The following is a 16,914-nucleotide window of genomic DNA, read 5'->3' as shown; positions in this document are numbered from 1 at the left end:
CAAATTTTTGATGCTTCAGTACTCGATGCTATTTATATACCTGATGTGCTTTATTCAAATGTAAAAATGCAGGGGACATGGATGGATTCATCAGATGTGGCAAGCTGTGAGGTGTTCCAAGAACTGCTTTAAGAAAATAAAAGTAAAAATTTAACTTTATGATATATATGGAATTAAAAAAATAAATAAAACAAACTCCAAAAAGGGTAAATGAATATTTCTTTAAACTTTTAACGTATTTAGTGGAAGTTCAATGATATACTGACCTTGTCATTGTACAAGAAGTGACAGGCTCCTCTCCTTGTGATTCAACTCTAGAATTTGATTTAAAATTCCAACACCTTCTGTCTCAATGGTAAAACACCAAACCTAGCCTTTCTCTTCTCTGGCACTTAGTGCAAGAAAACTAATTCCACCTTTTAATAAGTATAATACTAATTGAACCCATGTTATTTGCTCAGTATTTTTGTTAGGTTTTTTTGGGTATTCTGGCAGCGGATCAGGTGGGAGGGGAAGGACAATATACAATCCTTGTCGTTAAAGCTTATAATCCAATTGAGAAGAGAATATGTACATTTAAAAATATTTCATAAAAAAACCTAAAGAAACAATATTGTACATAGTTGATAAAAGGAATAAATGATAACCATACTCTTTATCAAGTTTGTCTAAGAGTACAAATACCAGAGTACATATCAGAAGAGATATTTTAAGAACAGACAATATACAGACAAAAAGAACCATGAGATAGAAAATATATGAAGCAATTCATCTAATTATTAGATGTAAATTGTCATAATATACAGCTAATTAGAATCATAGAAGGTCAGGCTTAGAAAGTACTTCAAAAAGCACGTAATCCAATGATCAAACATATTTAAAATTTATACATAACGCTGCTACAAGTTCATTCATGCTTTAAAAACTTTGCTTCAAATTTTTGTTACTTGTGAAGGCAATCCATTACATCTTTGGAAAACTGACCATTAGAAAGCACTTTCTTTAGAATGAACCAGTTTCAATGATAGGTAATGGGAAGATTAGATCATTAGGATAAGTTGCTTATAAAGGAAAATACTGTTTATTAGGAAAGAGGGGTAAAGATCACCATTTCATAATGATTAAGGGGTCAATTCATCAATTAGGATGCAACAATCTTAAATGTCTGTGGACCAAATAACAAAGCTTCAAAATATATGAAGCAAAAATTTCTAGAACTGAAAGGAAAAGTAGACAAATCTACAATTATGGTTAGAGATTTCAATATCACTTCCTCTCATTTTTCAGACAGTCACTGTATTTTGTTATAAAACATTAAAATATTTTTTCACAGCTTTTAGTGAATATAGTATTTCCCAGTTTAAAACAACAACCACCAGAATTAAAACATTCTGAAAATGTCCACAGTCTCACATCTAACTGCCCTTACCCTTAGATCTTGGCTAGGTCTCCCATTGAGCCTCTTGCTCCCCTCAATAATTGATAGTATAAGATGACTGAAAACCAGTAAGGATATAGGAGACGTGAACAACACTATCAACCTAAAATTTATATACAAAGGATTATAAAGCTGAGACGAAGTGACAGAGTGGCATGGACTTATATATACTACCAAATGTAAAATAGATAGCTAGTGGGAAGCAGCCGCACAGCACAGGGAGATCAGCTTGGTGCTTTGTGACCACCTAGAGGGGTGGGATAGGGAGGGTGGGAGGGAGACACAAGAGGGAGGGGATATGGGGATGTATGTATATATATAGCTGATTCACTCTGTTATAAAGCAGAAACTAACACACCTTTGTAAAGCGATTATACTCCAGTAAAGATGTTAAAAAAAAAAACTGATTTGCAAGGCAGAAATAGAGACACAGACATAGAGAACAAACGTATGGACACCAAGGGGGGAAAGCGGGGCAGTGGGGGTAGTGGAGGTGGTGGTGAGATGAATTGGGAGATTGGGATTGGCATATATACACTAATATGTATAAAACAGATAACTTGTAACAACCTGCTGTATAAGAAAATAGTCTTAAAAAAAAAAAGAAAAGAAAACTGATGTTCATGGTCAAAAAAAAAAAGGATTATAGTAAGTAATGACCAGGTGTGGCTTACCGTAGGAGTGAAAGATTGGTTTAACATTCAAAAATCAATCAATATAATTCATCATGATAACAGACCAGAAATTAAAAAGCCACATTGATGATATCAATAAATGGAGAAAAGCATTATATAAATCCCAGCAATTATCATGATAAAATATCTCAGCAATATAATCCTTATAATCCTTAGTTGTTTTTTTTTTTTCTTTTTCCCTTTGTGGGATATTCGAAAGTTTAAAACGTATGAGTCCTAACTTTGGTGGCATCTCAGCTAAAAGAAAAAGCTAAAAGAAGAAAAATTTCCCAGCTTGAAAAAGGAAATCTGTGAATAAAAAACTATAGGTAACATAATGCTTAATAATAAAAGAATGAGTGCTTTCTCTGTAAGATCAGGAACAGGGCAAGGATGTCCACTCTCATCAGTTCAATGCACAAATTTTTCAGGAATTTCTATCAACTGCAATAAAGCAAGAAAAAAAATAAAAGGTATACATATTGTAAAGGAAGAAGTAAAACTGTGTTTATTTGTAGATGACATGATTGTCTATACAGAAAACCCTATGGGCGATACCTACTACTGATAGAAATAGAAAGCAAGACTGCAAGATACAAGATAAATAGACAAAATCAATTGTACTTGTATATGCTAGCAACAAGCAATAGGAAACTGAAATTTAAAAAGTAATACTATTTAAAATAGTATCAAGAATATATAAAGAACTCAGCAACAAAAAGGCACACAACCCTGTTTAAAAATGGGCAAAGAACTTGATTAAGCATTTCTCCAAAAGAAGACATAAAAATAGACAACAAGCACAAGAAAAGATGCTCAACATAATTAGTCATTAGGGAAATTCAAATCAAAACCATGATGAGTTGCCAGTTGATTCCTATTTGGATGGCTAAAATAATAATAATAATTTTAAAAACCCAGAAAGTAACAAGAGTCTATAAAGTTATGGAGAAATTGGAACCCTCATACATTGCTTTGGGAATGTAAAATGGTGCAGCCACTGTGGAAAACAGCTTGGCAGTTCCTTAACAAGTTAAACATAGAATAACCATATGACCCACCAATTCTAGTTCTAGGAATATAACTCCAAAAGAACTGAAAACAAATGTTAAAATGCTTGTACATGAATATTCATAGCAACACTCTTCACAGCAGTCGAAAAGTGAAAACAACTCAAATGTCCATCAATGCTATGTGCATACAATGGAATATTATTCAGCCACAAAAAGGAATGAAGTACTGATACATATTACAGTACTCAAAAACATCATGCTAAGTGAAAGAAGCCAGACACCAAAAGTCACACAGCGACTTCTGTTTATATGAAACACCCAGAATAAGCAAAAGTGTAAAGATAGAAAGCAGATTGGTTGTTGCCAGGGCCTGGACAGAGGAGGAAATGGGAAGTAACTGTTTCATGGGTCCAGATTTTATTTTGAGGTAATGAAAATGTTTGAAAGTAGGCAGAGTTGGTGATTACACAACATTGTGAATGTACCAAATGCCACTGAATTACTGACTCTGAATTCTGCCTCAGAAAATTACTGCAATAAAAAAATAGTATCAAGGAACATGAAATGCTATGGATAAATCTGCAAAAATATGTGTAAGATTTATACCCTGAAAACTACAAAATACTGCTGAGAGAAATTAAAGAAGACCTAAATAAATGGAGAGATATACCGCACTTATGGCAAATTGCTGTCAATTCTGCACAGATTAGCATACAGATTCAACACAATTCCAATCAAATTTCCAGAAGACGTTTTTCATAGAAATTGACAGCTGATTCTAAAATTTATATGCAAATACAAAGGACCTAGGATAGGCAAAACAAAGAGAAAAAGAACAGAGTTGAAGGACTTTCACTAACTGATTTCAGGACTTATTATAAAACTGTATATAATCAAGACAATGTAGTATTGATATAAAGACAGACATTTAGATCAATGGAATAGAAACAGAGATAGAGCCATATATATATGGTCAATTGATTTTTGAAAAAAGTGTCAAGAAATTCAATGAAAAAGGATAATCTTTTTTAACAAATGATGCTGGAACAACTGTAAAAAAAAAATTAACCTGGACCTTTACCTCATATCATAAACAACAATTAACTTGAAATCATTCATCAACCTAAATTTAAGAGGTAAAATTATAAAACTTCTTGAAGAGAAAACATATAAGAACATCTTGGCAAAGATTTCTTAGATATGACACAAGAAGTATGAATTATAAAACAAAAAATAATAAACTGGACATAAAGTATTTAACCAATAAACTGGTCAAAATAAAAAATTTTGCTCTTCAAAAGATATGGTTAAGAAAATAAAAGGACAACCTACAGAGTGGGTGCAAACCCATATATCCAATAAAGGACTTGTATCTAGGATAAAAAATCCTAACAACTTAATAGGAAGATAAACAACCTAATTTTAAAATGTACAAAATATCTTAAAAGATATATTAACAAAGAAGGTAAAAAGATGTCAAATTAGTACATTAAAAGCTGTTCAAAATCATTTGTCAAAAGGGATATTCAAATTAAAACCACAATGAGATAGCACTATAAACCAAATAGAAAGACTAAAATTAAAGGATCAACATATCAAATGTTGGTGAGGATACTGAACGAACTAGAGCCCTGGACACTGATGGTGTGAATGTAAAATGGTTCAACCACATAGAAAACAATTGGAAGAGTGTCTTACAATGTAAACATACACCTACCATATGACCCAGCCATTCCACAACTATGTCTTTATCCAAAAGAAATGAAAGCATAAGTCTACATAAAGATTAGAAGCAAATGTTCACAGCAATTTTATCTGTAATGACCCCAAACAGGAAATAACCTAATGTTCAACAAATCAATGAAAATGGAAATTGTAGAATGGAATACTACTCAGCATTAAAAACGGAACAAAACTATTGGTACATGCAGCAACATGGATGAATCTCAAAATAATAAGCCGAGGGCAAGAAGCCGTACGGTACATACTGTGTGACTCCATTTATATAAATTTCTAGAAAATACAAACTATAGTGACAGAAAGCAAATCAGTAGTTTCCTGGGGATGGGGGGAGGGGTTACAATGAGGCAAAAGGAAAGTTTTGAGAGTAATGAATATGTTCATTATTTGGATTATGGCGAGAGTTTCAGGGGTTATACATATGTTAAAGCTTACCAATTTGTACAATTTAAATATGTGCAGATGAATGTGCCTCAGTTATACCTCAAGAAAGCTGTTAAAAATACAATTTAGATTCTAAGTAATTATATACTAGTTAAACTTTAAGACAGACACACACACAAGGACAGAGAGAGAGAAATCTACAATATTTACACTATACTGTATTTTTTTAAGGTAGTTAGAAGGTCTGGATTGAAGAGAAAAGATCAGTACGGTTGAAGAAACATAAAGTAGGTGTAGGAGGAAAATCGACCTGACGGTCGAGCACACATTAGATCAGAAAAAAAGAAGGCAGACCGGAAAAGTAGTTAAAAGTTTACAGACTAGATCATATATAACAAGGTATGTATAAGTTGTGCAACAGAGAGGTTAAGGAAGGAGTTTAATCAGTAAACAATATTTAAGTACTTTTCACTATAAATAGCAGTTCTGTCCTAGGTGCCTGAGATGAACAAAACAGATAAATCTTTGCCATTATGGAGCCTCCTCTAGTCTAGTGGAAGAGAAGGCAATAAACAAGTAGATATGTGTCAGTTACTTGAAAAAATGATACAGTGAGAAAGAAGTTTGGGCAACGGTTTAAATACAAATATATCATACAGGCATACTTCAGGTTTGGTTCCAGGCCACTCCAATAAAGTGATTATCGCAATAAAGCAAGTCACACAATTTTTTTGGTTTCCTGGTGCATATAAAAGTTATGTTTATGCTATACGGTAGTTTATTAAGTGTGCAATAGCATTCTGTCTAAAAAACAATGTATATACCTCAATTTAAAATTCTAAAAATGCTAACCATCATCTGACAAAAGCAGTGTTGCCACAAACCTTCAATTTGTAAAAAAACATAGCATCTGTGAAGCACAGTAAAATATGGCACACTTGTGTGTATATATATCATATAATATAAACAAATTACAGAGAATTATGATCCTTTGTAATTATTTTAGTTTGTTCAGAGCCCTCTGTGAAGAGCTCAGGATATAGTAAGGGATATAGTTAAGATATAGTAAAAAAAACATAGTAAAGGAAAAACGAATGAAATTTATTGATTAACAAGATAGCTTGTCTTTCCTGAACACCAAGAAACTTTCCATACACTCTCTCTTTGCATGTGTTCAAGTAAGGTATGTAACCCTCTTCCCTGGCCATTCCAAACAAAGAAAAAGCTATCAGTGTAATAATGAAACATCTTTCTTAAAATTGTAAAAGTAGCACTAAAATAAAAAAGCCTAATCTCATATGGTCATACACCAACCTGAGTAGAAAAGCAGAGTGGAGAATACATATCTTAGATGAAAACATGAGACAAAAATAATTTGGGGGAGAAGTTACTAAAGATAGTCCAGGTGTGAACTATACTTTCTAAGAGACCCAAGAGTGTAATATACTTCTTTAAACTCTGATACAATCTTGGAGTGCATTAATAGAAATATAATGATCATAGGAAGGAAATCCCACTGCATTCTGTGCTGATTAGAACCCATCTATAGGATAAATTCATGTCTGTGTACACCATATTTCAGGGGAACCCAGACAACCTAGGTATCTCTACAAGAGGACAACTTGGTGGGGGCGGGGTGCTCTAGAGAGCATATCCTATGACATGTTATGTAAAGTCAAATACAGAGCTATAGTTTACAAAGAGAACAGAAGAGGTGTATAAAGAGAACCATACTCAATATTTTGTCAAAACACATAAGGGAAAAGAATCTGAAAAAGAAAAAAAAAAAAAATATATATATATATATATATATATATATATATATATATATGAATCACTTTGTTGTACACCTGAAACTAACACATTGTAAATCAATTATACTTCAATAAAAAAATAAAATAAATACAATTGTTAAAAAAGAGAACTGTTATTTATATTTACTTTCATCTTAAAATATAAAAATATTAAGCTTTTTTTTTTTTTTTTTTTTTTTTTTTTTAAGCTTTATCATTTCTTAATATATGGATTGACAAAGGTGCATTCATGTAATTGACATATAAGTGATACATATACTGTATATATCGGGGCTCTACTAAAAATATACTTTACTGATAGAGTTCCATAGTCAAAAAATAAATAAATAAAATGAGACCACTGGTCTGGAGAACAGAAGACAAAGAAAATCAAAGATGACTAAGGTTTCATGATAGCTGTCTTCAACATTAGAAGGCTTTTCTTATGGAAGAAGGAATAGATTTATTCTGTGTTTCCTCATAGGAAGAACTAGAATAAGTGGCTAAAAGTCACAGAAATAACCATCTAATATAAGGGAAAAATCTAGTAATTAAATTTGTCAAACCAGGGAATAGCAGCTTTGGAAAATAATGAGCTGCTCTATGCTTTGAGTAGTCAAGACATACAAAGGATATCTCGATACCATTAAAATTGTAGAAGTGGTATCTGACTGCATAGTAGGCTGAGCTGGACACCTCTAAAGCTACTTCTTACACAGAGATAATTGATGATTATATGAAGTACTTAATATGAACATTGTTGGTATAATAGAGAATTTAACTGGTCTTTGTCTTTGGTTACTGGAAGGAAAACTCTAAATCCTTGGAATTTCCCCAGTGATAGGAGTGTCTTTGTTATGCTAATGAGGTGACTCAGTGTGGGCCCCTAGATGGCTTCAGGATGGAGGCTGGTCATACCAGAAAGACCTACCATGTGATTAGAGGACTGGGGCTTTGAGCCATATGATATCAGCCTAACCTCCTGACTTCCAGGGAAAGGAGGGGGACTGGAGATAGAGTTCAATAACATGGCCAGTCATGCCTACATAGCAAAACCCCAATAAAAACTCTAGACACTGAAGTTAGTGCAGTAGGGAGTTCTGGCTAATTAATACACATGTGTGCTGTAAGGCAGATGTGCTCTGATTCCATGGGGAAAGAGCATAAAAGCTCTGCAGTCAGGACCTTCCGGTTTGGAAGCCCTAAGTCTCTTGATTAAGCTATTTCTGAATTACGTCTTTTATAACAAAACTGTAATCATAAGTACAGTAAGTTCCCTACATACGAACCTTCAAGTTGCAAACTTTTAAAGATGCAGACGTGTGTTCACATGTCGAATCACGTAAATTAGTTTACGTGCCTGGCGTACCTTGTCACGTGTGTGCATCCTCTACAAGTGGTTGTGCTTTTGTGTACTTTACTGTACAGTATTGTATAGAGTACAGTAGTACAGTATCTTTATTTCAAGCCCAGGATGTCCAGAAGCAAGCGTAAAAGCAGTGGTGATATAGCTGGTACTGCTAAGAAGTGCCAGGAATTGGAGGCCCAGAGAAAGGATGAAGAGAGGCAAGAGGAAGAAGAAGTAACTAAAGAACCGAAGAGATTCACGACGCAGGAAATGGCAAGGGAATTTTCTTTATTTGAGGAGGCACTGTTAGTTTTGAGGCACAGGACCGGAACGTAGAATGGTACACGAAGGTTGCAGCAGCCGTTCAGAGTGCAATCCAGTGCTACTGTGTCATCTATGATGAGAAAAGAAGGCCTATTACCCAGACATCACTGGATCATTTTTTCAAGAGGGTAGGTAGAACTGAATCCAGCAAGGAACCAGAACCTGTGCCGTCAACGTCAGGCCTGAGTGAAATTGCAGCTTGCCCTCCGTCTCCTATTGCTGATGATCCTTCAGCTCTGCCATCACTCACCTCCTCTCCCTCCTCCAGTCAGTAACTCTTCTTGCCTGTTCACTCGATGCCAGACCCTGTATGCCGGCTGTTGTACTGTACTACTGTACTTTTCAAGGTACTGTACTGTAAGATTTAAAATGTTTTATTTTTGTTTGTTTGTTTTTTACGTATTATTTGTGTGAAAAGCATTATAAACCTATTAGAGTACAGTACTATATAGCCCACTATGTTAGTTGGGTACCTAGGCTAACTTTGTTGGACTTAAAAACAAATTGGACTTACAAACGTGCTCTTGGAATGGAACTCGTTTGTATGGGGGTGGGGGACTTACTGTACAGTGCTTTCCTAAGTTCTGTGAGTCTAACAAATTATTGAACCTGAGGAGGTCACAGGAACCCCCAAATTTGAAGCGAGTTAGTCAGAAGTGTAGGTGACCAGGGGACCTCTGAAGTTGTGCCTGCTGTCTGAAGTAGAGGCAGACCTGTTGGGGACAAAGCCATTACTTGTAGGATCTGTGCTAACTCTAGTAGTTGATCGGGTAGTTGGTGCTAGAACTGAATTGCAATATACTAGTTGGTGTTAGACCAGTTGGAGCTGAAACAGAATAAGTATATTTAATCTAAACATTTGTAATCTAAAGCTTAGTATTGAATATAGGCATTCATTTCCTCATAATGATAAAAAATCCATTTTGTGTATGTACAGTTGTGAATTTCAAAAGGTAAACTCTTCTCAATGAATCCTAAATAGATATTTAATGTATGCCAATATTATAAAAATTTCATAATACTTAGAAAATAATCATGTTTTTCTCATTTTCTACAATTTCACAATGAAAAAGAAAGAGCAGAGAGGAAACAGACCTTTAGCACTTTCCAACAAAGTAATTCTGCCAAAAATATTATGTAGAAAAGTATCATATCCTTTGTTAATATAGGCTGTAACAATGTAGTATATTAAATATTACCTTATTAAGCCATGTGTTACCTGGTTTACAAATTCATGTCAACCAGTAACTAAACTGAAGGTTTAATATTTAATACTTATTAATAGTTTAAAAAAAAATCAGGAAACCCATAAGCAGTTTGTTCCTATCAAAAACAGTCAAAACATATTTTCACCTCAGATCATTAATTAAATTATATTTTATATATTCACTGATAAATTCTAGAAAAAATAAATATTTTTGGACTAATTTAAGTGTTTTTCATGTAAAAGAGCACAATTAACTTCATGCCAACATTCTACGTTTAATCAGCACACATGAAGTTTACCTGGTTTAACAGTTCGCCCGCAGAGCTGGGGTTGTAGAAGAACTTGTAACATGGCAGGGTTGTTTAAACTTTTCATAATTTGCACTGGATTTGGCTCTGGAAGTAAGCCCTTTTGATTACTGTGCATCTTCGATGAATACAGAAATAGAAAACATTAGAACAAGGATAAGCACAAAGATGAAACTGTAAAGGCTTTTTTCCAGAAATTCTCATTCATCTGATAAGATCTATTTTATGATAACCACAATTTGCTTTATATTATATACTTGTTTTATACATTCTACCACAATTCCTAATTATAATAAGATATTCTACCATACAACATACACTGAAATCCTCATAGAATGTTTCAGTTAAGTAGAAATTGGCTTTAAGAGGACTAATGATTTAGTCAGATAAATCTCTTCATACAAGTAGAAAGGTATCAGGGGAATCTGAATTTATTAACAGGGAGGTAACTTGTTGACACAGGATGAATACTTTGATACTGTAGAAGAACCTTACTACAATGTTGATCTAAAGTTTAATAATGTGGGATGCCTTACAAAGCAACATTTTTCTTATAACAAGTCTTTATTTCATTAACTTAATCCTCTAATATGAGACAAAGATGAACTGGCCTTACATACATGTAATTGGGTAGCTTCCTAAATATATGAAATTGCTCTCAGATTTTAAAAGCCAGCTTGATAGGTGAGAATATTAACATAATGATGTAAAAGGAAAACTATAAACTTCCAGCCAGGAGAAAATGGAGAACCGACAAGGACAACTGGATTCCCTCTCTCATCCCAAGCTGTGACAATAAGAGGGAGAGGGTGATGGATTGAGAACCTGACACTAAACCCGTGAGAAATCCCTGGACAGACACAAGGTAGTGCCTCAAGAGTATGAGAGAGGCTGGATCCACAGACAGGATAGCTTGGGGAAGGGCCTTTTAGTTGTGTAACTGTTTCTTCCTCCACATCACCCCCTAGGGATCATGGCTAGGAAAAAGCAGGAAAACAGCAGCATCAGTCCAGTGACTGCCTAGGAGCAGTGAATTAACAGCAGGGTACCGTGCAAATTCAAGAGACAGTGGGGACCATGTAACACTAGGTAGAGGCACCGAAAACTTCCTTCCCACATCCTCCAGCCTTCTCTACTTCCTTCCTCCCACTGGGCAGGGTGGAAGAGTTATAACTGAGCAAGGCAGAACTTGGAAAAGAGCAGGGTTGAGAGAAGATATTAAGAGGCTCTAAGGGGCAGGGTTGCCTGGCTGGGGTGGAAAAGGGCTGTGGTCAAGGCCAGATGGTCAAGGCAGAGGTTCTCAGCCCTAGGTTCCTGCCTGCCTTCCCTAAACCCTAGCTGAGACTAGCCTTCAGCACTCCTCCTCTATCTCCAGCCCCTCAACCTCTAAACACTCACATACAAAGAAGCCAACCGCCATACCCCACTACCAAAGGAGATATGTGTCCACAGAACAAAATAACTAGGCATCGGGAGAATGTAGCCACAAAAACTAAAGGCAACAAACTGAAGCACCTATAAGAGACAAAGCAGAATTAAAGGATAGGAAATAATAAGAATGCTAACTAAACATAACAGACATGTTAAAAAAAAGATAATATATTTTTATTGGTAACATGAAACAAGGACAAGCAGTTATAAAGAACAACCAATTAGAAATATGAAGTATGAAAAACACAACTGTTGGAGAAAAATAATAGCAGCCATCACTTACTATATATACTTGGCATTGTTCTAAGCATGTTACACGGATTAGATCACTTAATGCCCCAAAACAACTCTATAGGGTTCGTATTATTACCCCCATTCTGTAGGTGAGGAAACTGGAGAAACTCATGAAGCAGTATTCTTAACCTCTACTCTGTGCTTTAACAGATAAGTTAAACAGTAGAATATATGCGACTGAAAAACAAAATAGTGATCTGAAAGGTCAGGTCAAAAAAACTTCCCAGAATACATGAGCAAAGGATAAAGAGGGAAATACAAACAAAGTAAAACAGGTAATGAAAAATGGAAACAAAATAAAAGAGAAAACCAAGGCAATGAAGAGACTAGAAGTCTTAACCTCTATATAATAGGAGTCCCTGAAGGATTAGGAAAAAAAGGGAATCTTTGAAGAAGTAATGGCTGAGAATTTCCCAGAATTAAAGAAAAATTAAAGACCACAAAATGAAAAGGTTCCAAATATGATATAGAAAAACACACACCTGGCTACATTTTTTTGGTGTGAAATTTAAGAACATCAAACACCGCCCCCCAATACTAAAAACCTCCAGTGAGGAAGAACGTATCTCAAAAAAAAAAAAGAAGCAGATTAATATCATCTTCACTCTCAAAGCGTCAACCCTGGATTTAAGAAGGCAACAAATTAATATTTTCAAAGTGCTGCAGAAAAAAAACTTTGAATCTAGATTTTTATATTTAGCTAAGTTATTACTTAAATATGGAAAAGAAATAAAAAATATTCCCAGCCATACACAGTCTAAAAAGTTTTTACTACATGAAACCCTTTCTGAAAATGAGAAATGAGAATAAATGCATGATGATACTACATGATACATGGAAATTAGGGTTTGTAATATCACAGTTAATTTTAGTCTTGTATACAAAAGCCAGGACCATAAAAACAAAAACATTAAGGTTGGGAATTCCCTGGTGGTCTGGTGGTTAGTACTTGGTGCTTTCACTGCCGCGGCCTGGGTTCAATCCCTGGTTGGAGAACTAAGATCCCGCAAGCCATGCAGTGCGGCCAAAAAAAAAAAACAAAATTAAGGCAATCCTAAAGTAAAAATGTACTTCATGTACTCCCAATATGGTGGTAGGTGGGGTAGAAGGAAGAAGCAGGATGGAGTTTAGAATGAACTAAGTGGGAAGAAAGAGATACTGATCAACCTAGGGGTGTTAATAAGTTAGGAACAATCACCAGTAGGATAAAATAGAACATGTCACTCTCGAAGCAGAAGAAGAAAATTCTAATTTATCCAATAGTAGATGGGAAATGAAAATAAAGGAAAAAAGTATAGTTAAAAAAAACATGACAAGTGTTGGTAAACAGTACAGAGGTTCCTCATAAAATTAAAAATAGAACTACCATATGACCCAGCAATTCAACTTCTGGGTATTTATCCAAAGAAAACAAAAAACACTAACTCGAAAAGATATATGGACCCCATGTTCATTGCAGCATTATTTACAATAGCTAAGATATGAAAACAACCTAAGTTTCCAAAAACGGATGAACAGATAAAGAAAATGTGGTGTGTATATATATACAGACAATGGAATATTATTCAGCCATAAAAAAGAATGAAATTTTGCCATTTGTAGTCACATGGATGGACCTTGAGGGTATTATGCTAAGTGAAATAAGTCAGGCAGAGAAAGATGGGTACTGTATGATCTCACTTATATGTGGAATCTAAAAACAAAACCAAAACCAAAACCATAGATACAGAGAACAGACTGATGTTTGCCAGAGGGAGGGGGTGGAGGGTGAGTGAAATGGTAACGGGGGTCAAAAAGTACAAACTTCCAGTTATAAGATAAATAAGTCATGAGAATGTAATGTACTGCACAGTGACTATCACTACAGTTCATAATACTCTACTGCATATTTGAAGGTTGCCAAGAGAGTAGATCTTAAAAGTTCTCATCACAAGAAAAAAAAATTTTGTGATCATGTGTGGCGATAGATGTTAACCAGACTTACTGTGGTGATCATTTCACAATATATACAAACACTGAATCATTAGTTGTACACTTGAAATCTAATATAATGTTGTATATCAATTATATCTCAATTAAAAGAAATCTATATCAGAAGAATAGCTTTTAAAAATTCCTAGGTGGCTATAAACTGGAAAAAAACCAATAATTAAGCTAAAAGGAAATCATAACAAAAATTTGAAACATTCATAATATAAAATTTATGATACATAGGTATAGCATTAGTTATAGAAGTAAGCTTACTTTAACTATGTTCATCACAAAACAATCTAGGTTGAAAACAGAGGAGCTAACCACTGATAACATTAAAGATGGGCGGGGATGGGGGGGGTGGGGGGGGAGAGTAAATCCAAAGAAGAAAGAAGCAAGGAGATTATAAAGATAGGGCAAGAATAAGCAAAAGATAGAAAAAAGAGAAATAATGAACAAAACAAAAGCTGTTTCTTTGAAAGGCAAAATAAATAGTTTGCAAGACTGATCAAGGGGGGAAAAAAAAGGAAATGCAAATAAATAAAATATACAATAAAAAGAGACTAGACATGACAAATTTTAAATAAAATTTTATAAATAGCTATGTGGCAATACATTTAAAAACAGACAAAGTGGATAAATTTGTAGAATATAATCAAATGCCACATATAGCACACAGAGAAAAATGAAACTAATAAACCTAATATCCACAGAAGAAACTTAAGTGGTAATCAATGATTTCCTTCTGGAAGAGGCTCAAGGAGTAAGTCTACATGGTTTCATAGATGAGATCTCTCAAACTTTCAAAGAACAGATGACCCCTATTTTATGCAAATTGATCCATGAAATGGAAAGAAAAGGAGAAGGGGGAGAAAAATATGTAAATCATTTAATGAGGTCAATGTTCTCTTGATTCCAAAATTAAGTAAAAATGGTACCCCCAAATTTAAGCATTTTCACTTATGAGCACATTTGCACATACACCAAATAAAATATTATCCAATAAAATCAAACAATGAGGGCTTCCCTGGTGGTGCAGTGGTTGAGAATCCGCCTGCCAATGCAGGTGACACGGGTTCGAGCCCTGGTCTGGGAAGATCCCACATGCCGCGGAGCAACTGGGCCCGTGAGCCACAACTACTGAGCCTGTGCGTCTGGAGCCTGTGCTCCGCAACAAGAGAGGCCACGATAGTGAGAGGCCCGCGCACGGCGATGAAGAGTGGCCCCCGCTCGCCGCAACTAGAGAAAGCCCTCGCACAGAAACGAAGACCCAACACAGCCAAAAATAAATAAATAAATTTATAAAAAAAAAAAATCAAACAATGCATAGGAAAAAAATCATTATTAGGATTTACAACACAAGGATAGTGTAACATTAGAAAAACCTATCAATTGGATTCAGCACATTAATGAACTTAGGGAGAAATCACATAAAATTATCGCAATAGTTGTAGAAATACTCTGATAAACATCAATACCTACTTATGATTTTTTTTAAAGTCAAAAAACTTGATAAAGGATATGTACCAAGAACCTATAGAAAAAAAAATCAATGCAGCACATTACTCTCAAGACTGAGAAAAATCTAAGATTCCTCACTGTTACTAATATCTAATCACGAAGGGCCCTGTATGCCATGGTAAGGAATTGAACTTATGCACGCATTAAAGAATATTAAGCAAGAGAATGACATAATCTGGTTTGAGGATGAGAAAGATCACTCTTGTGGCACTGTGGAAGATGGATTAGAATGGGGAAGACTAACAACATGGCAACCACATAGCAGGTTATTCGAACCATCAAGGTGAGGAAAATGAGATCCTGAGTAAAGTAACAAAGATGCTGACAAGTCTCAAGGATTTAATAGATACCAGGAGGTGGAAGTGAAAGGATTTGCTAATATTCTCAACATCTTGATCTATGGAATAGGTGAAGAAGACCAATCATGATTAACTGAGTTTTTAATTCAGACAGTTCTAGTTTGAATGAACTGATGCCATACATAGATATTACAGACACAGAAAAGCAGGTCCCAGAGAAAAATAGTTTTCTTTTGGAAATGTTGAAATTGAACTATTTATATAACATAAAAAGGGACTGTTTAAATATCATTTGGAAATACAGATTTAGTGCTTAGAGCAATTGGGTCCAAAAATATATGCTTGGAAATCATCACTGATAGGCAATAACTAAAACCACTGGAGTGCTGAAGAGGAAGAAAGTGAGGAGGCCAAATACAGAAGTCTACTGACAGCAGCCCTTCGGAAAAAAGAAGAAAGGGATGGGATGGTTAGACAGGTAGGAAAAAAACGGTAGGCAGAATTCAAGGTAGTAGGCGGTTGGTTTTATTTTATTTTTTAAAAAATATTTATTTTATTTATTTTCCTTATTTTTAATTTTTTTTAGCTGTGTTGGGTCTTAGTTGCGGCACATGCGACCTTCGTTGAGGCATGCAGGATCTTTCACTAAGGTGCCATGTTGCGGCGCACCGGTTTTCTCTCTAGTTGTGGCGCACGGGCTCCAGGGCGCGTGGGCTCTGTAGTTTGTGGCACGCGGGCTCGCTCGTTGAGGCGCGTGAGCTCAGTAGTTGTGGTGCGTGGGCTTAGTTGCCCCGCGGCATATGGGATCTTAGTTCCCAGACCAGGGATCGAAGCCACGGCCCCTGCATTGGAAGGTGGATTCTTTACCACTGGACCACCAGGGAAGTCCCAGGCGGTTGGTTTTAAATGTTGCGAAGAAACCAGGCAAAGAAAGACTGAAAAGTACCTTTTCGACTGAATATTAAGGAATTCCTGTAATCTTAAAGAGAACAGATTCACTTGAATAGTGGCGGCAGAAACTATATTGCATTGGGCTGAGAGGGAAATGAGAAAAGAAGAAAAGGTGACTAGTGGGACCTAATTGTTCAAGAAGCTCCAGCTGTGAGGGAAAAGTATTACAAAGGCTCGTATTTAGAGAGGATTTTTAAAGGAAAAGATTTGAGCGTATT

At 35.2% G+C, this 16,914-nt stretch overlaps 1 protein-coding gene across 2 annotated transcripts in view; it reads right to left on the bottom strand.

Annotated features, from left to right (window-relative positions):
• Positions 1-16,914, bottom strand: part of RAVER2 (ribonucleoprotein, PTB binding 2) — a 112,339-nt gene that overhangs the window by 53,570 nt on the left and 41,855 nt on the right. For both annotated transcript variants that reach the window (XM_036853271.1, XM_036853279.1), the window contains exons 5-6: positions 10,221-10,347; positions 41-126 (exon numbers count right to left, since the gene is read on the bottom strand). In XM_036853271.1, coding sequence (XP_036709166.1) covers positions 41-126; positions 10,221-10,347 — 213 coding nt within the window. The remainder of the gene's footprint in view (positions 1-40; positions 127-10,220; positions 10,348-16,914) is intronic.

This window comes from Balaenoptera musculus, chromosome 1, assembly GCF_009873245.2.
Source record: "Balaenoptera musculus isolate JJ_BM4_2016_0621 chromosome 1, mBalMus1.pri.v3, whole genome shotgun sequence".
Classification (NCBI taxonomy): domain Eukaryota; kingdom Metazoa; phylum Chordata; class Mammalia; order Artiodactyla; family Balaenopteridae; genus Balaenoptera; species Balaenoptera musculus.
The sequence above is the reverse complement of the archived record's forward strand: the minus strand, read 5'-3'. Positions and strand labels throughout refer to the sequence as shown.